We start from the raw sequence: 27002 nt of genomic DNA, 5'->3' as shown, positions 1-27002 counted from the left end.
TGCAGATGGCGGTTGGCGGTTTTAACGCGACGAGGACCGAGGACGGAGGACGAGAGAAACGAGAAGAGAAACTCGCGGCTCGGCTCGGCTCGCTCGGCAGCACGCGTGTGAATTTTGGTTATAATATTGTTTATAACAAAGTGAATGACAATGTCTCTTTTCAACGTGCGGCATTTCTTCGGCACGTTATATCAGCGTTACGTGGTCTCGTTACCGGCGATACACTTGACTCGCACGCAAAAGGTAAGAGCGAAATCGGCGCGGCCTCTTTAAGGTTAGAATAAATACTTGAACTATTTGCGCTTGATCGTTACATAATAATGCAAAAAAAAGTTACAGGGCTTCGTAACAATGGCCTTGTCGCGCGGAAATGTTACTGTTGTGTAATTCAGACTTGCTTCGCGCGCGAGTACGGATCCGTTAATTGCGAATGTTTCTTTTAGATTATCATCATCTGTTTCACCGGCGGTTCAATATTGTTGGGAGGATTGGCACAGTTTTTGAAGAGACGACGGAGACATCCTATCCCACCTTCCAAGAGGCATTACAGAGACTACAAAACAAGATTAGGAAACGTCAAGAATGCTAATTTTGGTAATCTAATTGCCAAGTTAAATGCGACGTAAAACTTGAATATGACGAAGCAAAATAATACGCCTTTTGTGTTACATCGAATGTCTAGATGTACTGTCGCAAGCGTCCTGGGCGAGAAGAAGCGAAGCCAGCACTAGAAGTCACATTAGTGATCGTGCGTCGCTCATCTCTTCTGTGCCAGGTGGTCCAGACAACGATGAAAGACTTACTCCACAACAGTACGGTGTCCTTGGTAAGTCTTTGATCGCCGATAACTCAGACACGTGTATCTTATATGTAAAAGAAAACATAGCCGAGGTACGTAATCCTGTTACCCCAAGTTCATCTGGAAGCTATGCTCGATGCATATTTGTCGCCTCGCGAACTTTTTAATTTTTAAACAAAAATTTAGGATAAATAATATACCTTGACAACGCGAACATTTTAGATTTTTTCGGCCACACCGTGCTCTTAGTATCTTTCAACTGATACATTTTAATTACATCTCTTGTAGAATAATCTTGATTTTTCTAAATAAAAATGTGTATAATCTCTCGTCGTCTTGATTCTTGTTTTATCTACTTACCCGCGAGTCTGGGAGATGTGGGCAACGTCGCCGGGAACTTTTTGTATGTACATAGCATTTATATATTTACATGATAATGTACAATACAGCAGCATTATATTCACAAATAATACATCCGAGAGTAGTCAACTTTTGGAACGGTTTTTGGCTCCGCCGAGGTTCGATAACTCTAGTTTCTTTAGGGTTCGTTTACGTCTACCTACGGCGCGCGTACAGGGTGAAATATCAAGAAATTAATCCTTCATCTATGATCTCGGATCGTATGAACGGTACAGTTTCTTTCTCCGTCGAGCTTTACGCTAAAATCGCGCCGCCACTCGTTACGTCGCACGTTTGTTTCGTCAATTTATTCAGAATATCGAATATATTTTAGATATATATACCACAAATTTTATTTGCGTTTGTTTTCTATATATCGCATCGTCGCCTTTTTCTCGCTTTCTCGCGCAAGTCTTTCTCCATCTCGCAACGAATTATTGCTTTCTCTCGCAATCGACAAATTGCTCAACATGATGCTTTCTTTTCTTTCTTTTTCATTGATCATCGCAACAGGCGTGATTAGGCTTACGTTGATAAACGTCCTTAGCGACACCGCCGCTTTAGTCCGAAATAAACGATTTTCGCGCTAATCCTACGGATTTTCATCGTCGGTTAATAGTAAAATATAAGAATTGTACTTGTGTGTGTGAGACGCGCTACTATCGATTGAGAAAATATATCTATAAATCATGTTATATATAAATAAGCTTACTACACAATATTACACAACTATCAAGATCATAGAAATACATATTATATACATATATATGTGGATACTTGTTCGGTAAAAACGCTGACAACGCAACCTCGTGTGAAAAATGACCGTTCTCGTCACTCCGGAATCGAGTGAACAAAAAATCTTTCCACGAAACGTGTCGAACTCACGAATTCTATACTTTGCACGCGCGTACCAAAATATTCTCGTCTCTTCTTTTATTAATGGATTATTCAGATATTTATATTATATATACCAATATAGTTTCCCTTCTCTATATCGTTACAATCTTTTTCAATATTCAGTACTCTAAGAAACCTGCACAAATCCTATCACTTTACGCACTGGCGGCAGATGGGTACGTACGAATTATTTGCCGAAAACTTAAAACTAAAAGAAAGATACGCATCGCAACAAATATTTTGCACATTTTCTACTCAACGCGCGATCATGAATATCGTTGTCACTTAACATTATCACAAACGTTACGTTTGTCGTTTCGCTATAATAGCTTTGGAACTTGATCGAGAATCAGTATCGCAAAAAAGAACGTACCCATCCATCCCTACACTTTATTTATTATCCCTACACTTTTCTCTTTCTTATTTGCTATCCTTATAAATTTTACAATCTTCTAAAATTATACGGCATTCTCAAAAATATATCATAGCTGAATTAACTCGCATATCTTGCTCTGTCTTTTTTTCTCCATTGCTTAACTCTTCTATTCGCCTCCCGACTCGACGTATACGCTACTATACTCGTCCAAGACGTTCGTCGCGACATTTACAAGCTCTCTGTCTTTCTCTTCGATCGCTCTAAAAAGAAAAGACGGCGCCCTACTCTTGAAGCGATTGATCTCCCTAAAGTCTAAAGGATTTAAAAGTTACGCTTTGCGAAGGCATAAGATATACGTTATAGCTGGACAATCGATTCACAGCGGGATTAGAAAAAGACGGAATGTTATGCGGTCGGTTCTTCAACAGTATTACGGGTGAACGTTTCGCGGCTAGGTTAATCCACCTGCATATCGGTCGTTGCGATCTCGCTCTTGTACTTGACTCATCGTCGTGAGACTAACTCCATTGTTCGCAAAGATACTTTTCTCTCGTTCTCTCTTCTGCTACCCTAAGACGCGCGCGCGCGCGCGCGCGCGCATGTGTGTGTGTGTGTGTGTGTGTGTGTGTGTGTGTGTGTGTGTGTGTGTGTGTGTGTGTGTGTGTGTGTGTGTGTGTGTGTGTGTGTGTGTGTGTGTGTGTGTGTGTGTGTGTGTGTGTGTGTGTGTGTGTGTGGGGATGTGTACATGTGTAAATGTACATAATAATATAGATATATCATATATTAAATATCTCGAGTTTCTTTTTAAAGGCAAGCATATCGCAGCACCGCGATTCAGCGCGGCGTGTATGTACGTGTGTTCAAATAAAGAGGTCATTCGCGCGACAATCGCTACGTACGAAATTACAGCAATTTTCTTTCCGCGTATATGTAGTATATATTTAATATTTTTTTTTGTTCTTTTTTCCTGTGTAATTCTTTTTTGCCTTTTTCAATCCTTTTTCCGTTCTCGTTTACTGTGTCGTCTACTGGATTATATTTATTTTATATATATTACTATTGCGGGGGAATTAGGAATTAACGTTTAGAGGCGGTAGTGGCGGCGGCGACGGCAAACGCGCGATCGGGCCTTCACGTGATCCTGTGGAGTATCAGAAGCACGAGCGGCGGGACGACGAGCGTCAACAGGCTCGATTGGAGCGCGACGGACGTGGCACCGGAGTGCAATGCCACCTTGTCCTTGAGCGACAGAGGACCGCCGTCGTCGCTCTGCATGCCCGTCGACACATCCGTCTTCTTCGGCGGTAGGATCAGGTTCTCGTCGTGGTTCACCGTGTCGGACGCGTCGTCCGTTCGGTGCCGCGGCGTCGCCCGGTTCGTCTCCTGCGGCTGCTTCGCTGTCGTCGCCGTCGTCGTTGTCGTCGTCATCAACGTCGTCGTGGTCGGTAGCTCGGTGGTCGTGGTAGGCGGTGGTACGGTGGTTGGCACCAGACTGAAATTGCTCAGGAAGTAGACTGGCCCAAATTCCGGCGTGATGTCGAATAACGTTTCCTCCTGCCGAGTGCCGCTGATCACGCGCGATGTCGTCGCGCCGTCCTCGTAATGCGAGATCAAAGTCGCGGTGTATGGTACCTCCATGTCCGTGTAGTTCGCCTTTAGAGTCACGTTCACGCCTGTTCCAGGCTCCAGATAGACCAGCACGCTGTAACAAACACGTCAAGCTCGTCGGCTCAATCTAGAGAAATCGATCCCTATAATATAAATCGCGTATATCTCTCCTCTCCTCTCTCTCTCTCTCTCTCTCTCTCTCTCTCTCTCTCTCTCTCTCTCTCTCTCTCTCTCCTCTCAATAACATCGTGACGAAATAACGAGTCACACTATTTTGCACCTATCAAAAAATTCAATTGGTAATTTAGCTTCGTTATTCAAGAGAGATACATATTTTTTATAATTTATGCAAGGACACGTCTCGGATTACCAAGGATTACTTCGGGGATCGAGTGCGTTAACTTAGCGCACTGCATGGACTTGTGCAACTGGAACGCGAGTCCGATGCACGATCGTACGTGTGTTGCGTTGAAGCGCGACACTTGAGCTGAAGCGCGACGGAGTATTCTGGGGCATAACGGGCGGGAAGGGTAGTAACAAAGTCGCGCAAAGTGCACTCCAGGCTCATCTCCGCCGCGCGCGAGCTTCAATGATGCACAGGAAGCGATGAAGTGCCCCGGTGGGCTAACTAGAGATGAGAGAGCGAGCGAGCGAGAGAGAGAGAGACACACGGTTATATCGCGGAATAAACCTGAACTCTAATTATATCTAATTATAGAGATACGAGATGAGATTACGGACTGAATCGTTGCAAACCGTAACACGCCTGTCCGACTTTAGATTCATTGAACACCCCGGATCGCCACGTCGCATCGTAAATCTTCACGATTATCCTCCTCTGATTCGCTAATTCGCTGCAAAAGCGATGATGGAGGCTTTACGCTTCATCATTACAATGTTCGTAATCATTATAGAAGCGAAGCTAGAAGGGGAGATGGGTAGGATAGGATTCATCTAAATTGGCACATTCTCTCTCGTAACGCCCCGTCAAAAACGGAATTTAAACTTAACTTTCCGTCGTTCTACGCGTACTCTTTTGCGATCTTTTAGAATATAAATGGGATATTTTATCTCTGGATACGCGTAAAGAAAAGCTCTAAATTTGCATACCTACTGCTCAACCTCGTCGTCGCTCGGATGACAGTTTAAAATGATACTCACTTGTAAGCCTCCGTGCGATTCTCGTCGTCGCGCGTACCCCACGTTATGTTCGGCAAGGATGTGCCGTTGATAAGCGTGATCGTGGTGTTCAGGCCGTTCAGGATGGCGTGCCTGCGGCCCCAGTAGACCGAGTATTTGTACCTGTATACGCAGGCCTCCGCCAGGTTCGCCGGTTCCGCTCCGCGGTTGACGATCGTCGCCTCGCTGAGTACGCGAGGTACGCGCTTAATATCGCGCTTCTTAGGCCAGTTGAGTTTAACGGCGCTCAGCTCGTAACGGATCGGCTCGGTTTCCACCAGCAACTCACCTGACTTTGTGGACTCCTCCTTGCCGTTCTGTGAAAGAGAACAGAATCTCACACGCCGTTCGCCGCCGGCAACTCAATTACGCTGTTACATTAACGCTTTACGTTAACGTATATCTGCCACGACTTTGAAAAAAAAAATCTCAAAATCGACAAGTTAAATTTAATACGATATTCCTATTTCGTAATCCTTCTTGTGCTGGCAACTCGCTCTGAACAAGAAATTTTTTCCGTACTTGCTCCGTCGCCCTTCCGCGGTTCAACTTGTTGGAATCTTGGTCTCTGATACCGACACAATATCTTTAAACTTTTGCCAAGATGGAAATCAAACGGGAAGATGCCAACGCACTTTTGTCTCTTTTCCAATTCCACATCAGGAGACTTGATGGAAAACCGCGCGATTTCGGTGTACCCACCTCGTCCACGTAGACGATGGTGCCAAAGTTCTCGACTGAGTTGAGCGTGCCGATGTAGTGGGTGTACCGCGACTTCTTCCTGTCCTTGGCAACCTCGTGCCGGGCCACCAGCGCGATCTTGTCGACGTATACCGCGCCCAGATGAGGCTGCTTAAACCTATCCCAGGATACCCACGAGATCCGCGCCGCCCCATCGACGTTCTCCAACAGCTCGTACTTTTCGTAGGACTGCACGGCACCGTGTATCGTCACCGTGCAGACCTTCTCCTTTTCCTTCTGCGTGCCGGCCACCCATACGCCGTCGTGCATCGCACGACACACGTAGAGCGCCGGCCTCCTCGCCTCCAGCTTCTCCGCTTGATTGGCGTAGTTTTCGTCTGCAATAAATCCGGAGATAATCGATTATTGTTAATCACCGTATCTAATTCTTAGGATTCAACGTTTTTATCTCGTGCGACGAGAAATAGAGACTATGTCAGCTAACGGCAATGCCGCGCGAGGATACAATCGCTACCACGTCGCATATAGATTTAGCGCGTCCCCTCCCCCCCCCCCCGAGCGTCTTTGTTTCCGAATGAAGTGTGTAAACAAGCGTGACAACTCTGACGTAATATTGCGTTGCACAATTAATTAATGGTAAACAGAAGTTAAATTCAGCCGGGCTAAGGCGACGTCAGCTAGCGCGACGAAACACAAGTGAACAATTTGCTTCAGTGACGGCGAACGGTGCCATCAACACGCGGCGCGACACTTGTCGAAAGCAAACTACTCATTTTTATTTGCTCGCACTCGCCCGGTCCGGACTCGGTTTCGTGTGTCGTAACAATCCGGGAGCATCGTCGCGCACCTTCACCATCCGGTAGGTTTTCGACGCCACCGATGACTATTTCCTTCGATTCGCTCGGATTGTAATGCGCCACCGGTAGCCACTTGAGCGTGGTCGAGGTGAGTGGTTGGTGGCCGTACTTTGACAGTATGTGCACGCTGTTGTCCGCGGTGGTCGTCGACAGCAGGAAGACGCAACCGAGCACCACTCCTAGGGCGAGGTAGTTTTGCCGAAGCATCTGCAATCGAGATACAAAACGTGAGACGAGCGAGCGAGTTAACTTTCCAGCCTTATCTTATGGGATGAGGAAATGCATGCCGTCCGGCACGGCGTGCAGCAGCAACGAGTAATCAAATTCCGCGCAACTTCTTAAAGACTTTGTCTCTCTTGTCCTCAGCACAGTCTAATACAATCGATTCGCAGATAGAGTTGTCTAAAAGTTTTTAGCGATTCTATAAGAATATAGTTTGCCACGCACGATCGTTTTGAAGAACCATCTCGCTGCCATACCACCTCATTATAAAGAATGCAAAGGGTTCAGCGCCACTTTCTCCCCTTCTGGCTTTTCCATTTTTCTGCCGGAGGTCGACGGCGACGCGGTCGAGCTATGCAAAAAATGCGCGCGATTTTCCGGCGATTAACACGCAACGAGGGGGCACGCTTCCCTTCTATCTAATCGCGTCACGATCGGCAGCGGCAAAAAGAAAGAAAGAAACCGGCAAGAGGCACGAAGCGTGCGCATAGCTTCGCGCTACCTCGTCTGCGCGCTAACTCTGCTCTCGCAGGCGAGAGAAGCTGGCCGCTTCTCTGGGCTTTGTGATTACGTTTCCGCTTACTATGCCGAGCGTGTCTTCAACGCGGGCCCCCTCTCCCTCCCTCCCCCCCCGGGTATAACTGGACCTCGACTCGGTTCTGGCTCTTGCCTCGGTGTTTTCGCGTCGATTGGTCCGGCACCGCGAGCGAAAAGGAAAACCCCCGCGAGCTCGTAACACCCGGGAAAGATAGAGAAAGACAGTCTATAAAATCTTCGGACCTTCCTTCGGAGATCGATAAAATAATTCAACGTCGCAATGAACCAAGTTCCGCGTGAGTCGCGATCGTCGCATTTGGGATTCGAGCGCGAACAAAAGTCGAAGGCAGCGGCGAATGAGCCGTCGTCGATTGGCGTGTGTTTGCAAAGGCAATGACAAATTGCATAATTGTTCGCTCAGCCTGTAATCGATATAACGGCCGCGCAAGTGGTAATTCCAGGCGGTCTCTCTTCTCATCGTGCGACTTTTACGGCGACGATGACTCCGGCTGGAGCTCGTGCCGACTCGGAACCGGCTGGCTTCTCGCGCACCAAGCATATCGCGGCTTCAAGTAACCGTAACGGTTCCGTATAACGTATCCGTTTGCACGATAATACGCTCGTTTCACACCACTCGGCTTCCGCCACTGGAAAGTCACCCGGGGACGGAAAGGGAGAGAATCTGTTCTTCTCTCGAAGAGTCCGTGCGGGCGGGAGGCCTAAAGTGGCTTTAAATATTTATTAATAGAATTGCACGAAAGAGAAGGCTGGATTTGAGATAAAAGGCGACACACGGACGACGCGAAATATTTTTTTTCCCCGACAGACGATCTTCCTCGCAATCGCTTTTGACAAGTAAAAACCGGTTCCTCTAACGATTAAAGATTTAAATCTAAATTTGGAGAAAGCAAAGTCCGCGACGTCGTCGGCCGGACTTTTCATTAATCAATAGCGAACGTGGGAGGCAGCGCGATTGACGGAGAGACTTTATACATGTATACGTATTAAATAATAATATCGGACTTGGTTGAAATTTCGCAGTGGAAACGTGCGTGACCTACCGCAACGCTGTCCGCGATACCGTAGTAACGCTCGCGATATCGTATAATGGATAGAGGATTCAACGGAACGGTTTACCGGAGAGAACTAGGATCGGAACGACGACGGTGTATTAGGGAGTGGGAGTGATAATTGATACGCCAGTCTGTGATTCCGACAACGGTGTCAAGTGGCGGCAGGAAAAAGGAAACGTTAACGACACCGTAGGAAGTAGCTTGTACCTCAGAACAACCAATCTCATTTTATCGTCCTCGGGAGAATTACGCGGCTGGAATTATTTAAACAGTTGGATATAATATATTCAGCCGCGGTAATCTCCAACTTGTACTTCTTTTCCGTCGTTCCATCCTGCAATTAATTTTCCACGCTTGGTATATATCGAGACCGGCGCGCACGTCAGCGTATTAACCCGACGAGAGAGACGATTATATGCGTTTATGGAGTATCCTCTCGCGAATGATTTTGCGCAGCGGCGGCCAATCGAGGGGCTCGCCACTGACAAAACGTTTCCGCTCCACGGTTGTTCACGGTTCCGCGGAAGCCGTCATTGTCGGCGCATTATTGTCGCGACGGCATCGCTCCAATTGTCAGAAAGATACGACGCTGCTGATAACCCTTTCAGCGCGACCCGCACAATTGCCCGAGTCCGGTTTTTATATATACCTATAAGTATATATATATATATTTTTTTTTCCAGTCTCGCGTGTTTTTTTCTCTTCCTTCGCGTACGGGTCTTCGTCGCGTGGAATCGGACGAACGTGTCCGCGTGTTCGCGAAAGATCGAGTAACACAAAAAAAAGATCCGTTGATGCAAACGTTCGTCGTCGTAAGAAATCACGTCGTACCGAGCACGGTCCGTGACCCGAAAGGAATTTCCGCGCACAAAGGATTTCGCGCGTTCCGTCCCGTTCACGGGTCTAAAAAGGGACGCCGCGCGAATTCCGAGGGCACCGGTTGACCGAGTTCTGGAGGCGGTTGACTGCTCGATTTCGATTTGAAAAGCGGTGAATACCGAACGGCGCCTGCACGCGCGATTTACGACGGACCATCGGCCGAGCGAAAAACGTGTCGCGGGACACCGCCGCGCCGGTTTCGCGGTCATCCTGTCGCGGCGCGTCGTCGGGGAAAGATCGTCAATGAAAACACGTGAGAACGTGACAGCAGCGCGGAGAAGTAAAAAGGACGGCGATCACGTTTCCCTTTCCGCGGTCGTGTTCTCGTCAAGCCCGAGATTGACGCCGACACCGGTTTCGCTAATCAACAGGCAGAGGTGTAATCTCGCTTTGCGTTACGCGCGCACACGCGGCGTACAAGGAGTCCCGTTAGCCGCGCGCGGGTTAAGTCCGCCCGCTCTCTTCTCTTCTTTTCTTCTTCTTCGCTGCCGATTCTCGACGATCGAGACACGATGATTTTCTCGGCATTGAAGGCCGAAGCCTTCGACGTTTACGACAAGGTGCGAGCAGCGAGTTACGGCCTGCCGTCGCCGTCGCGCGCGCGACATTGACTTAACACGCGCGCTCGAGTTCTCATCCGCGCACGGACGAGAAGCGCACGCGGAGAAGATTTATTGTCGTTTAAAAGTCAGTCTAGCTCAAAGCGGCTAAGGCCGCTTCTCGTCGTCGGCTTGTCAGAGCTTGTCGGCAAATTAACCGCGGAGTAACGTGTAACCGGTTTAAAGGGGCGCCGTGGAATCGTAAACACGTGTCGGAACTTGAAATTCTCTCACGGAATGCTCATCTTTTTCCTTTTTTCTTCTCTCTTTCTCTCCATTGTCGACATCCTTACGGCGTTGCGCCGTGAATTCGCGTCGGAAAGCTGTAGGCGACTCGTGAATCCAGATCGTCGTTAAAAAAGCTGCGAGAACGAAAGGTCAAGCCTGGTCAGCCTGGTTTCGCTTGCAACGTGTGTAACGCGATTCCCCGAGAACAGATATGTACGCACGTGTAATTTCATAGCGGTCATAGCGGTCAATCAAATGGAGCGAATAAACAAAATTTATTAATCAAGTATCAACTATAACACTTCATTAAATTGGCTATCAATTAAATAAATAATTAAATATCAACTTGAATATTTTGTATTGTCTTTCAACGAAAGTTACGTAACTGCAACGTGCTCGCCGCATGGGCGCGGTCCATCATTTAAACATCAACTTTTTAACCGGTCTATTTTCTCAGGCGGCGCTATATATCTCGAGAGTCGCAATGATCGAGATTGCAGGCGCGAGGATCTCGTTTCCCGTCGCGAAACACCAGGGGAACACTCGCGACGGCGCGTGATATTATTTATGTTACGTACAGACCGTCGTTTCTTTTCTCGCTGGTGATAAAAATCATTGCGTGGGCGCGCGCGCGGAGTCATAATACGCGGATCGTTCTTCACGCTCGCGCGCTGCAACCTTGCCGTTCGCATGAACGATGTAATTCAAGAGACTCGGTATCACTTGTATCAAAATGAAACGATCGCTTCGTTTACTCCCCGTTTTCGGATTCTCTCCTTTTCTCTTTCTTCGAACGATATCCTAAGCGTTTTTTGAAAGCATGCAGACAAATCGAAATAAAATCGTAAAAGTACAGACGTCGCGTGCCGCAGAGCTCCCTCAACGCGAATCGACGATAATGGCAAATCAAAATATACCGAAGAGTCGAGTGGTAGCCCGTGTGCGACGTGAAAGAGGATCAATCTCACGTTCCCCCCGTGATCGTTGGCATCGTGATTACATATGTGGAAGGAGGGAGAGAGGTCGGCCGATTGTGCGGTCGTCAAAATTGATATTCAGCGCGCGATATATCGGCTTCTCTGCGCAAAGCTGCGAAGAAGAGATTACGGCCGGTATATACTCGTATACGTTTTCTCGCGGCGACAAGCGTATCGAGTATCGCGAGCTGGCAAAGAGCGTCGAAGCGGTCGAAGCTCGCGAGACGCAGCCGCGGCGGCGCTTTAAAGTAGGATGTCCTTCGTGTGCAACGCGGGAGGCCACTCATCGTTACATTTCGCGCGCGGTTACACGTTTGTCGCGCCGATGACCCACTGGCCTTAACTGCGCGGAGGCGAGTTTTGGAGTGCGACCTTGACGAACGTTTGCGTACTCTTAATTGGGACCGATACAATATGCTCCTGGTCACGCACTTCAGCGACAACACGACGGTCAAAACTCGGGCTTTAAATCCTCAAACCCGCGGACGCGATCTCTCAGACCGATCGTTCGGGATAACGTCGGCTTGCGTGGGTGTGTTCGCCACGTTGATTTTTCCAGCTGTTACTCGCGAAGAGTCGACAACTTTGATTCCGATCGCGAATGGTCCGTGAGCACGCGACGGGTGAAAGAAAAAATGATAAAGATCGAAGAGAAAATAAGAACGGTACTTTTTAAACGTTACGTAGTCCCGCGAGCTAACGTTATACCGAACTAGGAGGAAGGGGGCTTGATTTTCGTCAGTGCCTCGCTGACGCGCGACGGAAGATTTTTCCGGAACGACGTCCCACACGTAGCTCGGATCGATCGGTTACACGTACGGCGGTTGACCGTCAGCGGAAGCAGGGAGGAGGGAAGCGGCGACCCCGATTTCCCATCGATCATTCGCGAATCCAGGAATAGAGGTAACCCGGCATAACAACAACGGCCCGGACGTTTTAAATTTGCTAATGGTTTTTGCGCGACCCGGTCGGTGAACGGTCAACGTCGAAATAAACTCGCCGACTTGGCGCGGCGCGCGCGTGCTTTAATATTCATCGGAGAAACGGTGCAGGCGAGATTATCGATTATCCCCGACGAAATTAGATAATTGACTTTCACAATGAGTTACGACGGCACGCTAATTATATCGCCGGCGTAATTTAAGAGAAAGTATCCGCGCGCACAGAGTATCTGAAATGGATCCAATCGGGCCACCATCAGTCATTTCCTCTCGAAAAGTCGCGCACACCGTTACCGCGTGTACTTTTGCGCTTGTTCCCGAGGCACGAGATCCAGCGACGAATCTCCGCGTTACTTTTATCTTCGCCGTTGCAGGAACACGCGGGGCGCGCCCCGAGTCGGCAGTACGACCGGAAAGGCGGAAGAATTCTTCCCTATGCAAAAACAGGTCAAATCAGGTGGAACAGATATACTCTGTTAAATATTACAGAATGATATTTAAACCATTACCTTGCCATGTGTGTCGCAATTTATTATTTTAACACAAAGCAATTTTTTAACTCCATTGATTAGTTAAATTAACATTGCTTTACTTAAATTAACGACACGTTGAGTAGTATAGCAGTGGCGACCTGTAGGAATCGTTGAGTCAAAAATGACTCAACGTGACACTACACGTTGACACTATGAATTTAACGGTGCATCTTTCTCGTTGCATGAGGCTTCGTTTTCGGAAAAGGATCAGTCCCGGAACCGATCGAGAGAACGGTAAATGGACCGCGAGATGCGGGGTATAACGACGTCCTCGGATACTTCCGATACCGCGGGACACGTTCGCGTAACGGGGGGAGGAGGGGGAAGGGGGAGAACAGATAGGGCACATGCCCTTGCCACACGGAATTCGAAATGAGGGGGAATATCGATTTTCGCCACGCTACACGCTATCAGCGAACAGCGTTACCATGATAACACCCCCGCCGCACCGTCGCGGTCGTCGCTGCAGCGGAACCTGATGCGGTCGGCCGTGCGGGCTCGCTTTTCGACGATTCCGCCCCGTCTCTTTCTGGACACGTGTGAGAAGAGTTGAGCGAGAAAGAGAGATGGAAGAGAGAAATCTTATACACGTGTCTCGACCACGGCGACAACGACAACAAAGAAACAGATTCTTCACGCAAAGCTCCGAGACGCCGCAAAGCAAACGGTACGCCGTGTCGCCCGTCCCGGTACACCCTCTCCTCTTTCGCGAGAATCGCTCTCGCGAGCGCGCACAATGGAACAAAAGCTTGTTCTCTCTTGCTATAGGTGACTCGGCTCAAGTGCGGCGCGAAAAGAGAAGGAGAACGCGGAAGGTGGTATAATGCGTCGCGGGAGGATATCCCTCTCGGATGTTGCGTCAACATTGTTGCGTCATGGTATATTCTGGACCACGATGGACCCTTGAAAATCTACTTTCACCGAAGAGGAACGGATATTAACGGAACGCCGCATGGTTTTGACACGTAGAGGCGACGCTTCGTGCTTCCATTTGTCGCGGAGTACGAGGCGGAGTATCTCGTCTGAAATGTTTCCCCTGCCTTTGATAACTGACACAGCGAAGTCTTTCTCGTCAAAATGATTATTTTCCTAGTTTAAAAAATTTAAGACTCGTTTATTTTTTCATTTTGTTTTTATATCAAATACTCTTTTCGTTTCAAGGGACTTGAGGGAAACGTACACTTGAAGAAAACTTTGCGCGTCTCCTTGAAGTAAACGAGTTCTCGCTTACGCATTTTCTCGCGTCGTCGAAAGCAACGGGAATATTTCGAGTGGCCAAGCGAAATACAAGCCCTCCGGTTCCGGTTACCACACCAAGAAAAAACGTAACGTCAGCTCTTATCGTCTTACGTCATCTCGCCCTGCGGGTATTTACCTTCTCTCGCCGGTCGGCCGGCCGGATTCGTGTTGACCGTGCACTTCAAATCGCGCCGAGGAAGCCGACGAAGCCGACGAAGGAAAATCGACCGCGAGGAGCTCTCCGTGCACATGGAACCGTGTGCTTTCTAACGTATGCCGACGAATAAAAATCGCGCGAAACGTAAAACGCTAGCGATTTAATTGACCGTGGAACCCTCTCTGAGATTAGATCTCGGTATTATAATTAGCGACGCACGTCTCCTCTTCCTCTTCCTCTTCCTCTCTCTCTCTCTCTCTCTCTCTCTCTCTCTCTCTCTCTCTCTCTCTCTCTCTCTCTCTCTCTCTCTTCCTCCTTCCAACCGATTGCAAATTAAAACGCTCGATGAGTTTTCTCACCAGTTTCCACGCTCGAAGGCCATCGCGCGCCAGACCGAACGGTAAATCGATAACGTTTCGCCGTGACCTCGAGAGCGGGCAACATCTCCTGTGTTCTCTCTGTATTGTAGAGCAATGGCCCGGAGGATCTTCAGTTGAACAGTTGAAGATTAATTTCGGGTCTCGGGAGAACACAGACTCTCGAGACAGTATCGTCCTTCCCTTCCTCGTTCTCTCGGCGCAGCGGGTCGCGAGAAAGCAAAGGGTTAAAGAGGCTAATTAACAACCGGTATCGATACGCGACGTCAGGTGCGTTGACGTAGCGCACGAGGCACCGTTACCACGTCGGAGAAGTCGCCCGCCTCCGCAAGATCGGCGTAAGACGGGGGCGGAAAATGAAACTTCCCCGTCTTCCGTTATCCGTACCCCGCGCGCGCAATCTGTCACTGTCAAGGGCACCTATGCGACCAGAGACCGTCTCTACATCGCCATTGTTAGAGTCATTTCCATCGCTCGATTGCCCCCGGCCGGCGACATCGCGTCGCATCGAAAATTTAACTGCGATTCTCCTATCCAAGTCAATCTGTGTGTGTGTGTGTGTGTGTGTGGGTGTGTGTGTGTGTGTGTCTCTCTCTCTCTCTCTCTCTCTCTCTCTCTCTCTCTCTCTCTCTCTCTCTCTCTCTCTCTCTCTCTCTGTGATCGTCACGATATTACGCCGATTACTTCATTGTCGCCGACCATCCTTCTCCCTTTATATATTGCCCAGTTGCTCTCCTCCTATCTCTATCCACGGGGATAGATAAGGCCTATCTATGTACGGTGCGCGTGGGAAAATCAGGTAGCCGAGCGGCGCGTTTAACTAAACAGCCGACTCCGCATTTCATCGGACAAATAAACACCGCATTCCGTCAGTGGAAACCGATCGCCCGATCCTCGGCCAGAATGCCGTCCTCGCCTCGCTAGAGTTGAGTTTCTCTTTGGCGAGAGAATTTAATTAACCGATCCGGCGCACCGCGCTCACGCGAGGGATCATCGCAAACAAGAAGACGATCCATCCGTTTTATTTAACCGTGTTTATTTCGATCCGTAATAGTCTCTGCCGGTCGGAAAAAGCGCGGCGGTCGCGGCCAGGAAAGCGAGATAGAAAAAGAATTAATTATTACTGTTTTCCGCGACCGTTACCCGACTCGGAATAAAAGCACGAGTAAAAGGAGCCGAGACGAGGGGGCGTTCTCCAAAAAGGACGATCGCGCATTTGTATCACGCCGAAGTCTCTTCGTCGGAGTATACCGAAGGCCCAAGGAGCTTCTCTCTCGCGGCCGATGACGTGGATTCGCAGTGCGGTGTGACCTCCATCGTTCTACTTTACGACGAAGCCGAAGTCCTGGGCAAGCAAGGGAGAGAGAGGTGGCTTCTTACGCCGCGGTATACGATTTTATCCTCCTCGGCTCCACGATCGCGTAGGCCTTTATTACGAATGCATTGATGGTGTTTATTTATGTTCCGGCGTACATCCTTGCCGAGGAACTAAGAGAAGAACGTCACGCGCGCGCGCGCGCGCGTCCCCCTGATACGATATACCAGCGCGAACGGCGTTTACAAGTACTACATACGTAAAAAAAATACATATATATATACAGCAGAAAAATAATATAGTAGTATAATACGAAGAGGCGATGAGACTCGGCGAAGTAAGTTACAGAGTAGCAGAGTATACGCGTTAACGAGCCGAAAAGAGGGGAGTCACTGAAAATAATAACGGATCAAATTAAACGCGGCCGATTGATTTTCGTCTCGGTACCGTACCGCGATGTCAAACGTGACGTTTATTTTTATCGGATGTAACTCGCGCGAACACGCGTACGCCACGTTACTGTGCTCGACATTGAACGCGCCGCTAAACGGAGAGAATACACGAACCGGCCCCGCGGACTCTTCGTCGTACCAAGGATGCTGGGCATATTAATATCCTCCTAGATGGAGGCATCTAGATTACCCGGCGGCGGTCTAATGGAATAAAAAGAAAAGATTTCTCTCCACGTCCTTCGTACTTGGTCAACTCGGTGGAGGAGGAAAAGGGACGGGAGGGCACAGCGTGACACGAAAGAGACGAGAGACGAGGAGAGAAGATGAGGCGCAGAGGCGACACAGTAGTAGCATCAGTAGCAGCGTGCGACGATGCGAGCCACAGATTATGAAAATCAGAACGAACGGTCGTCGGTGTAGGTTAAAGGCTCGTTGCGCCGCGCCGCGCCGCGCCGCGCGACCGGGTCGGGGCGTGTAACGATGTCACTTTTATTAGCCTCATCATGGGGCACCGAGAGAGGCAGCCTCCGACCGGGGGCGGGCACCACCAACCATTACCTAATATCCAACGTGATCGCGTATCTCGTTAGTCGTTACGCCGGCACGTTGCATCCATCGACGCGTCGTTGGGCGAAAAAGTTTTCGCGCGTCTCTCGCGAGACGACGCGACGGCACCTGCGGCTGCTGTCCCTTCAACTTTAAGATAAGAGAGAAAAGGTTCCCTTCCGCGGTGATTTTCGGCGCGAACGAGAAAAGAGAGAAAAAAGCAGGCGCGAAGAATCCGAACGACGATTATTTATCGATCGTAGCGACCGTAACTTAATCACGCTTACGTGTGTTAATTATACCGCGAGATTCGAGAGCGCGAGAAACGTCGATAATAATAATCGGTGTCAACGGCGCCGAGAATTCCAAAAGGAAAACTCGAAGGAGAAGCTCGAGGCGTCGCCGAGTCCCCGAGGATCACCTTCCGTGAGAAAAAGAAAGTCTTATACCCTCGCTCGGGATTGCGTAACATCCTCCTGACCACGAATGCGGTCGCGGAGGTAATTATTGTATTATGATTGTGGGAAATTTAATATTCCTCCCTCTCCGCTTCGCCCCCCCCCCTTTTTAATGTAGAACGCGGTACATTATCAATATTCATTTACGCGCGCAATTTAACGAAGCGCCTGAGTATTTAACGTAATATAACGTAACGCGCGTGTAACGCCGTTACGCGCACAGGTTTCGACAGGAGAGATTCGTGGAAGTGAAAATCAAACGGGTAAATCGGGGTCACTCGTTACATCGCAAATCATATTTCGTACATAGGTATTACGCTCGCGAGAAGGTATAGCAGCGCATTTACGCGCGAGCGAGTTCCCCGCGTACACGTTCGGTTTGAAAATCGGGTTACACCCTGCTCGGTTACCTACGATTAATTACATCGAAAGCATGCGCTCGCGTACGTGCACCGCGTAACACCGCCGTCATTCCAACGAGCGCGCTATCGTGTCTGCAATCGTGACGCGACGTACTCTTGGGAAAAAAAAAAATTGCTTCAGACGACGATTCTTTAGGCGCGAAGACAACGCGAACTTCTCAACGACAAACCCCGAGCGAGTGCACGGGACAAAGTTTCTTTTAATTAAAGAGGAAGGAAAGGGAAGTCGACGAATCGAGGCTGGAACGATAGACAACTAGGTGTCCGATTATATTATCGGTGGAAAAAGGCCTCGGGGTAACGCAACGTGACGTAACAGTCCGGCGGTTAGAATCTCGGCAATTCCCGTACGAGACGTCAATCACGAGCCGCCGCCGCGCCGGAGGAACGAAATTATATACGGCGAAAGAAATTTCCGCGAAAGAAACACGGACAGATTAATCCGCGGTCTTAACGATGATCGCGGGTACGTCGCGCGAAGTGTAAAATCCAGCGGCGCGTTTTTTTTTTGCCGCTTCTCCTGGGCGCGTCCCGTTTTTTTTTTTCCCCCTGAAAATATCGGGACGTGACATATCGCTGATATCGCGAAACGTCGTCGAGACTCGTTTCGCCTTGGAAGAGCGCACGGTTACTCAGCGCGTATCCGTTACGCGTTACATACATACGGTATACGAATTGGAATACCGCGTGCGTCACTATTACGATATAAATTGACTCTAATATAATAATATTAGGAATTTCGCAATCGCCAGTTGTTATCGCGGCAACTCCACGCGGTATATATTAATCCCCGTGTGTATCACGACCTCCGGTCACGCGACGGGAAGCGATGGGGGGACCGGTTATCCTTGGATATCGTTGCCGAAGGAGATTGGAGTTGATTGATAAAATTGCGTGTCGCGCGCGATGGAAGCGTGCGGAGGAAAAGTTGATCGGACTAATCGGAGGAATGATCTTCGATCGTCTCGGACGAGACCCGATCTCTCTCTATCTCTCTCTCTCTCTCTCGCTCCCGTTGAAGCTTCGCGCGACCCGGTCGCGAATTTTTCGCGAGGGAGACGTCCCTTCTCCAGGGACACTCCGCACGTAACGCCTCGAGGCGACCGTGAATCATCCCGCGCCGCGCGCGCGCACGAACGGGCAGACACTTGGCAAGTCCAAGATAACCCGTTTCTTAATCGGCCGTGTACGCGCTTACTCGAGCGTGCGTTATCCTCGTGCACCGTGGCGGCGAAGAGAGAGACGGAGAAAGAGAGAGGGAGGGAAAGAGAGCGACGAGGAAGTGCGCGTGTGCTAGGGGAATTTCCAAGTTCACCAGGCACCTCCATCGATCTGCCGGCTATCTGGCGTTGTGGCGGCCGGCTATCAGCCGCCCGCCGTCGTTGCCGCTTGCACTTTACGTGCCGCAGCGGTGGCGGCGAAGTTCACTTTTATTCGAGGGTAACACCGGCCGAGCTATCGACCCCTGAACTTGACCCCCATAGAAGCGAGAGCCTAAATCCAGCGGCTAGAGGAGGCCCGCGTGCACGGTGCACGTCGACGCGTCCGCGAATCCTCGACGCGGCTTTAGACAAATATCCACGACGACCTCGAGAGAGGGGGAAAGGGGGAGAGAGAATAAAATCTTGAATTGAAAATTTCTCATTCCGACATTCGATATTTCCGTCGTCGTCTCTCTCTCTCTCTCGCGCGCACTCGATTTTTGTTTGTTGTGAATTGTTGCGCAATAAACAAGGTACGCCCAGGTGTTGCCCGCGGCTGGTCGTATCGTTCGCGAATCCCCGATCTCTCTCGCGATGGAGGCGTTTCCCCCTCCCCTCGCGGGAAAGGGGAAAGGAAACGACGCGATCCCACCCATTTTCTTTTCCTCGGGGGTTAGCGCGGTCGCGATCGATTCTATTGATCTATCTCGAGTGGTCGTCTCCATCGGCGAAGGGTCGAAGGAACGCTCCGTCGTTGCGGAATACCGAGAAAGATATCGCCTCTCCTGCGTCATCCGAGAGAGCGCACCAGCCTGAAAGCGAGTCGTCGATGCGTAACGTCTGCGCCAGCGAATATATCGAACTTTTAGATCCCAGCCCCCTTCCCCTTCGTCCGTCCGACGGACGAAAAGGGAAGGAACGTGAGAAGAAAAGATTCGTACATGCGTACAACTCTTCGCGAGAGCCTGCTTTCCGCTTCGAGACGGTTCTCGAAACAAAAAATGTGACACGGTATTTGCAAATAGAAAAAGAGAGAACGATTTCAGGCAAAAAGGCCTGAACTGGCCGACGCGACGGCAGAAAGAACGCGCGGCGGGACGAGGGGAAAGGCAAATCCTTCCGAGACAAGGAACTACGCGACACCGTTGTTGAATCTTTACTTAAATGGCGCTCATTGTAACGAACGTGCGTTGCACGGAATTATCCTACGTGTGTAACATCGAACGGGTCAGAATTTTCCTTCGTCTTTGGGGTGACCCGAGAAAAACGAGTCCGTCGTCGCGGTTATAATTTTTCGGGAGCAAAACAGGATCTTCGGAGAAAATGGCCCGAGGACTCTTCCATACTCACCGTGATTCTGGATTCTGTCTTCGGTGCGTTCGCCCGTCGGTACTCTACTAATCCAAATAACAACGCGCGTGGGAATGGTAATATCGCCGGAAAACACTCGCTTTACTTCGTCGCGGACTACGGTCACGGCCTCGCGACGACGATCGTGGCACGAGCACGGGCGGGCAAAAGCTCTTCCGCGTGTCAACGGCCGTGTGCGTTACGCGCGGAAATATCGCTGCGACTTGCGATCGCGCTGCGCGATCGGCGGCGAACCGGGCGAACGAATGACGAATGACGCGCCGAACGCTAACGTGGCTGAACGTAGCCGAGTGACTGACGCCAGCCGCCAGCGCGCGAAACACGGACCACGGACACGGAGCGGAGCGCCCCCCTCCTCTCCCACCTGACTTCGCGTCGCGCGTCGCGTCGTCCGTCCTCGTCGCGCAGCCGTTGGGCGCGCGTGCCGCCGTCTTCCTCGCGCTCTCATTGGTCCCTCCGTCTCCCGTTCGAGCCATTCGGGCTGGCGATTCGACGCGAGATCAAAACTCCTACGTTTTTCCTGGAAAATTTAAAACATATTTCGTCGCGAGAAGACGGAAGGGTTGCGAAACGTACCAATGATGTTTCGCAACTACGATGTTCCTATTTATTTATTTAGCTATTTACACGCGCGTTTGCCGCTCGCTGCCCCCCGATCGATTCACCGAGTTACTCCATCGTGGTTTAATCTCGCGACGGAACGGACGGGGACGCGCGAGCCGTAAGCCGTAATGTTTAATTCCGTCGATTGTCCCCTCGAGGATTCCGCGGAGCCACCCTTGCGCTACGTTAGCAACGCGTGTCGCGTACGGAAAAACCTCGAACACCGCGTATTTTCTGCGCTAAAAGTAACCGCGCCCGAGGGCCCGAGTCGAAGCGCACGAGAGGGTCGAGAGGGACGCGTCGCGATACGGATATGCTTCTCGCTCGGCGCAAAACGCGCGCGAGCTTCGAAGCGATGCGGGCGCGCGCGCGTGTCGTGTCGTATCGTATCGACCCCTCACCATTGGATGACGCATCCTCCAATGACCGGCCGACCCGGCGATTACGTCACTCCGGGGGTATTATTGACGCCGGACGTATGCAACGCAACGTGCAACGGCGTCGCACTGCCGCGTTTCTCCGGGGGGTTGCGTAACGCGACCGGGCACCGGTGCGCGAGCGCGCGATAGGTTTTAACCCTTTCGGGAGAAAACTCGACTCCCAACTCCCAGATGTACGCGGGATGGCCAAGTTTTCTCCGGACAGGATTGAACTCCGTTGCGATCCGCGCGACGCAAACACACGCGTGACGCGTGTACTTGGAAAATAGATTTATCCTTTTGAGTTACGGCCTGACCTGGAACGAAGATGAATCCCACAGGGATGCAGGGAGGAAGAATGTTCGCGTACAGATGTAGGAGAAGGACGTATGCGTCTCGCGCCGATCTCTGTGATTATAAGATACGAAGAAAAGAATTGCGTACGGCACGTGAGAAAATATGTACTTTTTTTAGTTTGACTTTGGTTTTATATCGTTGAGTGACGGTACGTGTGACAAAAGGGCCGCGCGGACAAAATAGTTCGTTTCGAGAGGAACAGCCGAGCGACCCGAGACGCCGGGCGAGATTATTAGGGCAAAGTGGCGCACGACGGAACGCGCCGCGGCGCCGTGCCGTGTTTTGGCCTTCTCCGTTTCCTCGCTTCGCGTCGCGCGTCGCGCGTCGCCCGGCGGCGAGCGTGCCGCGCGAACACGGGCGAGCCGCGAGGGACAGATGCAGATGCGCGCCTTCCCACGAAATGCCCTCGTTCGAAATTTTAAGTCGAGGACAAAAATTAGCGTCGAAGCGTCAAGCGTCGTCGTATGTACGGACGAAGACGTCGACTTAAAGCAACGCCTCTGACTACGTAATTTGTCGGGTCATTCCGCGCGCGTTGATAAAATAGTATAAGTAATGATCATCGCGTAAGTCAATCGAGGTTCGATCCAAGTCACTCTAATGTTGTTTCGGTCCAGCTTTTTGTCCTTTTAGTTTGACAGTTGATATCTACGATACGCGATGGAAACGAATTTGATGCCCCAAATCCGCCTTACGTCCGTCCGTCTGGAGATTCGCGAGATTCGAGACGAACGTCTGACCCTACGAAGCGGATTTGACGCTCTTCGAACGCCTGGAACTACTCGAGAGGAAGAAAAGATCCGTCGCGATCGGTAAATAATTTCTTCACCCTTGCGAGGCGACGCCGACGATATCTCGATACAAGTTTAACAAATATAATCCCCTCGTGAGGATTCGTTATTTTAAGCCTTTGACGACTCGTCACGTGTCACGCGACTCACGCGAGATCGTCGCGATATCGATCTCGCGGGTATACCGTTCCAGTTTCGTCGGCCGGTGTTGTATATATATAATTGTCGGTGACGGTAAACGGCACAGATTGAAAATGATGATGGACCAGCCTTCGGGACGTTAGCCGGGGGCGGCCGGGCCCCCTGAATTAACGCGGCGCGTCGGACTTCCGTTGTGGCAACGTGGTCAACGTTCTCCGATTCTCCGGCGACCGGCGACTTACGAAGGATTGAATAAAGGGAGAGTGGCGTCACCGACTCGGAATTCGAATCCCTCGAGTCCTCAACTGTCCTCAAGCGTGGTACTTAGTTTTTAGTTTTTAGTAGTCCTGCTCGACGCTCTCCCGTTTCGTTTCTCACTGTTTCTCGCTTTTTACCGTTAGTCGTCCGCGCGTACAGCTCGACGTTAATTCCGGACTCGTTGATTTTCTAGAAAAAAAAGCAGCGTACGTTCCTGCGCGCGAAACGAGAAAGGTATACGTCCTGCGGGCAGAAAGAAAGAATATGTATTAAAATAATATATATATATATATATATATATATATATATATATATCTTAATAATGTACCTTATAATGCAATGTCTTTACGTACGCTATAAAGTATTATATTATATAATTACGTTTATATCACGATTGGATTTGACGAGTGGACTCTTACGCTTCGCTGTCAATGACGCGAACGCCTGTATTGGTTCTCGTTGTCGTTTTTTCTGCCCCTCCTGCCGAGGCTGTAAACTTAACGCGTCTGCTTACATCTTGCCCTGAAATTCTCAGATTACGTTCGTACGTCTGAAAAGAGTGCTGTATGCTATATACGCTTACGGCTTATTTTTGTTCCGATATGTAAGATAAACTGACGCCGTTCTTGTTGACAGGACTCGAAGCGCTGGAAAAGGCCCTTTATTGCTGGGAGGATGCGCTCACCGCGTTCAGCTCGACCCTCGGCAACGACACCCTGGCACTGCCGTCGAAAGCCGACGCGGCGTTCACCCACGACGTGCAGGAGCTGCTCGACATGGGTTACCAGATCCAGAGCCACGCGGAACTGCTCTTTCTCGATCAAGTACGGTATCTCACCCTCTCCGTTCCTGGATCTGGCCGATCGAGAAACGCCACGAAATTGATCCGCCGCGCCGACTTGGCACGCCGGCAACGCGACCTCGAGATTTCGGTTCCTCGAGCCGAGGAGAGACCGTTGCACCGCCGCCCGTCCATTCGGCTTTACTTAGCGGACAAACGGACGGGTGGACGATCACCCCGATGCCATTCCATTCCGTTGCATTCGTCATCGCGTGTCCTTCTACACCGGTCCGGTAAAAAAATGCGGGAATTAATCCAATTTAAATGACGGCCGCCCCGGGGCTAATTAACGCAACGAGTCACTTGACCTGACGCTAGCCGCCGGGAATTGTTGCGGAACGTTAATGGCATAGGAAGCGCACGACTTTCTCTCCGCGAGCACGCCGAGTTTTCGGCGTGCGACGACATCTCGGCGATCCGGAAGCTGCGACCCGATTCATTTCCCCGATGCCACGCAGCTTCTGCTTTTCGCTTATCTACCTTTTTTTCCGCAGCGCTCCGTTTTATTCCGCAACGACAGCGAGGAGAGCCTTGACGAACCTTCGAACATCGGGACGCGGATATCTGGCTTCAGGGATAAAGCCGATGCCGCGTCGTCGCCCGAATCGTTCGAATCTGCACGCGACGGGGTGAGTTATGCGCGGGACAGAATGTATTATATGCGCGTGACTGTGTGACTCCCGAACAATGATCAACTGTTTTACAATATATGCTTCGCGTCTATTTTTTATAACTATATATATGCAACCTATTACTTATTCCCGACAATTCTCTCTCGGTGCTGAAGAAAAAAGAACGTATACCTTACGATATTAACGTTTTTTCAGGTTGCGGATCTGCGCGAATTCGAAGAATTCTCAGAACTGTTTCCACACTTCGAAAGGCAAAAACTTTATCACGCCGCTCTTAAACGGTACGAGGATAAAGGCATTCCTTGCAGGTAACGTGATTTAGTTTGTCGAACATGTATTTTCATTTTATGTATACGGATGCGACATCACACACACATATATATATATATATATATATATATATATATATATATATATATATATTATATTGTTACAGGAGACTACACACGGAGCTTGTAAAATGCGGATCGGACGTAGAATATTTAGCGAAGGTATCGTGCCTGCGTCAAGCCTATACCAAGTTGTTTAATTTACCCACGGCAAAGGCATATATAATGGACGTGGGTCGTCAAGTCATTAGCGATTTAATTATGTACGCGGATAGGGTAAGCGTATTGAATAAGCCCACGAAAACAGTGTCGAAAATTACGTGCTCGAAAAATTGAAAGAAGAACGTGCCGTTACAGGATCCTAAGGATTATTTGATGTATTATGAGCGCATGCTGGAATTCCTACAAGAGCCGCGCAATCATAGTATCATGGAGGAGGAATTGAGCGCCCGAGGTGTCAAGTGCATCAACTTCTATGACGTGCTCATTGATTTCATACTCTTAGACGCGTTTGAAGACGTGGAGAAACCGCCGCCGCCCGTCAGAGCTATAGTCCAGAATAGATGGGTGTCCGCCAGTTTCAGGGAAACTGTACGTAAGGGAAACTGAATATTCATTTTCCACCGTATCATCCTCGACATTCGCTTAATTGTCGATGCGCGTGTTCCAAGGCGATAGGAACGGCGCTCTGGTCCCTCCTCGCGGGCAAAAGAAGGATGCTGAAATACGAGCGAGGCTTCTTGGCGCACTTCTATTCCATCTCCGAACAAGTCTCGCCGATGTTCATTTGGGGATTCTTGGGTTCCGAAGAGAGTCTACGTATCGCTTGTCATTACTTCAGGGAGCAAGTGATCGAGTTTCTCGTAGATATATTTAATTTCTTTAAGGTACGATATACAACTGTCGACGACCTTGCCGCAGACATTCTCAGGGAAATGAAGCTAAGAGTCGAGAATATAAATCAAAAACTGTCGTTAGACGGTTGCTAGCCAAATGAGATACGCTTAGGCAACTGTGCGTTAATGCACGGTGTTGAATAGGCTTGATCGTGCAACGTGCATTGCATATACCGCGACGACGTCTATGTTGTAAAAGAGAATGTAATATCAATATTAATGGAATTAAGCTATATCTGATAAGTTGAGTAAACGGTGCGCGTTATTCGCGCACGTTTAAATTTTCATTGCCGCGCCCATAATAAGGTAATTATTACGGTAAGCAATCTTGCGAAATTATCTAGCGAAGTACGATCGCAAAGAGACTACTGCGCACCCTTCTGTTGCCGCCACGTAGAACTCTCACTCGTATGCGTCGAGTTTTTCCCATTTGAATATATAAAAATGACGTCAACCTCGAATAAACGTTAACAGTTTCTGATATCCACGTCTCCACGAACAAAGGCGATAATGAGAAAACATCCAATATAAATTTTACACAAATGGATATCAAATTTATAGGCTGGACCTTATTTACAAAGCTTGGGAACGTAAAGCCATCGCGCGGACATACGATAAAACACACAATTTAACACACGTTCGTCATCTTGACATAACGAGTAACTTCGTTATCAATCGTGTGATGCAAATTTTGTAGACGATCTATAAATCAATTTGCAAGACGTGTAAAACATTGTGACTATTGCAATCCTATTTATTATTTATTAAGGTGTAACACATAGTTTCATTTTTTTATCTTATTATACAAGGGTTTTTTTTAATATCTCGTAGGATTGCGCACGTATTATTTGTAAAATACCTCAGTGATACCTTTTCTACGTTGTTTAAAAGATTATCGTGTATTTTAGTTAAATCGATATTGTAGTAATGATTTATGTGATAAAGTATAGATACACGGTTTGCGCGCACACTTGGCGCGAGCCAAGACACTACCGTGTCTTTTGATAACATCGTTCCTTACAGATAAAAATAATATAATGTACAATTTAATTATATTAAACGTTAATCGAAAAATACCGTTTTTTTCCAAGTTTTATGAACGAAATTTCCCGGTGCTATCGTTTTAACTTTGTTAGACACGTGGCTTTAGCAAGCGGCTCGCGTCTGAACGAACGTACGTGCCACGCGTGTTTTATTGTTATTTTTTAAGTAGTTACCATCGTCAAAATGTAAATAGATTAATATAAATTATATATCATAGTTGAATAGTACGTCAAAATCGACTCATCTCGCCAAAGATATGTTTATAAAATGTACCTATAGGCGATTTTTGGCGATCGTTTGGTACACTTTGGTCGCTTATACCGGAGTCACGCCAAAAATCGCCTTA

At 49.2% G+C, this 27002-nt stretch overlaps 2 protein-coding genes across 4 annotated transcripts; one reads left to right on the top strand and one right to left on the bottom strand.

Moving 5' to 3' along the window:
* Positions 1-46: 46 nt before the first annotated feature.
* Miga (mitoguardin) lies at positions 47-26490 on the top strand. Of its 3 annotated transcripts, XM_077418607.1 has the most exons (9): positions 47-243; positions 444-594; positions 683-826; positions 23551-23738; positions 24250-24384; positions 24583-24695; positions 24824-24992; positions 25074-25307; positions 25388-26490. In XM_077418607.1, the coding sequence occupies exons 1-9, from the start codon at positions 145-147 to the stop codon at positions 25703-25705; spliced, it is 1551 nt and encodes a 516-aa protein (XP_077274733.1). In that variant the 5' UTR covers positions 47-144; the 3' UTR covers positions 25706-26490. The 3 variants fall into 3 exon arrangements, with proteins under 3 accessions (XP_077274733.1, XP_077274735.1, XP_077274734.1); XM_077418609.1 differs by lacking the exons at positions 47-243; positions 444-594; positions 683-826 and adding an exon at positions 20779-21807; XM_077418608.1 differs by lacking the exons at positions 47-243; positions 444-594; positions 683-826 and adding an exon at positions 20779-21816.
* Uzip (beta-pore-forming protein unzipped) lies at positions 1316-20616 on the bottom strand. Its single transcript, XM_077418610.1, has 5 exons — positions 20325-20616; positions 6808-7024; positions 5961-6337; positions 5241-5575; positions 1316-4173 (listed from the first exon to the last, which is right to left on the bottom strand). The coding sequence occupies exons 2-5, from the start codon at positions 7022-7024 to the stop codon at positions 3603-3605; spliced, it is 1500 nt and encodes a 499-aa protein (XP_077274736.1). The 5' UTR covers positions 20325-20616; the 3' UTR covers positions 1316-3602.
* Positions 26491-27002: the final 512 nt, after the last annotated feature.

Source organism: Temnothorax americanus, unplaced genomic scaffold, assembly GCF_048541705.1.
Source record: "Temnothorax americanus isolate GAGA-0224 unplaced genomic scaffold, ASM4854170v1 Scaffold5, whole genome shotgun sequence".
Classification (NCBI taxonomy): domain Eukaryota; kingdom Metazoa; phylum Arthropoda; class Insecta; order Hymenoptera; family Formicidae; genus Temnothorax; species Temnothorax americanus.
The sequence above is the reverse complement of the archived record's forward strand: the minus strand, read 5'-3'. Positions and strand labels throughout refer to the sequence as shown.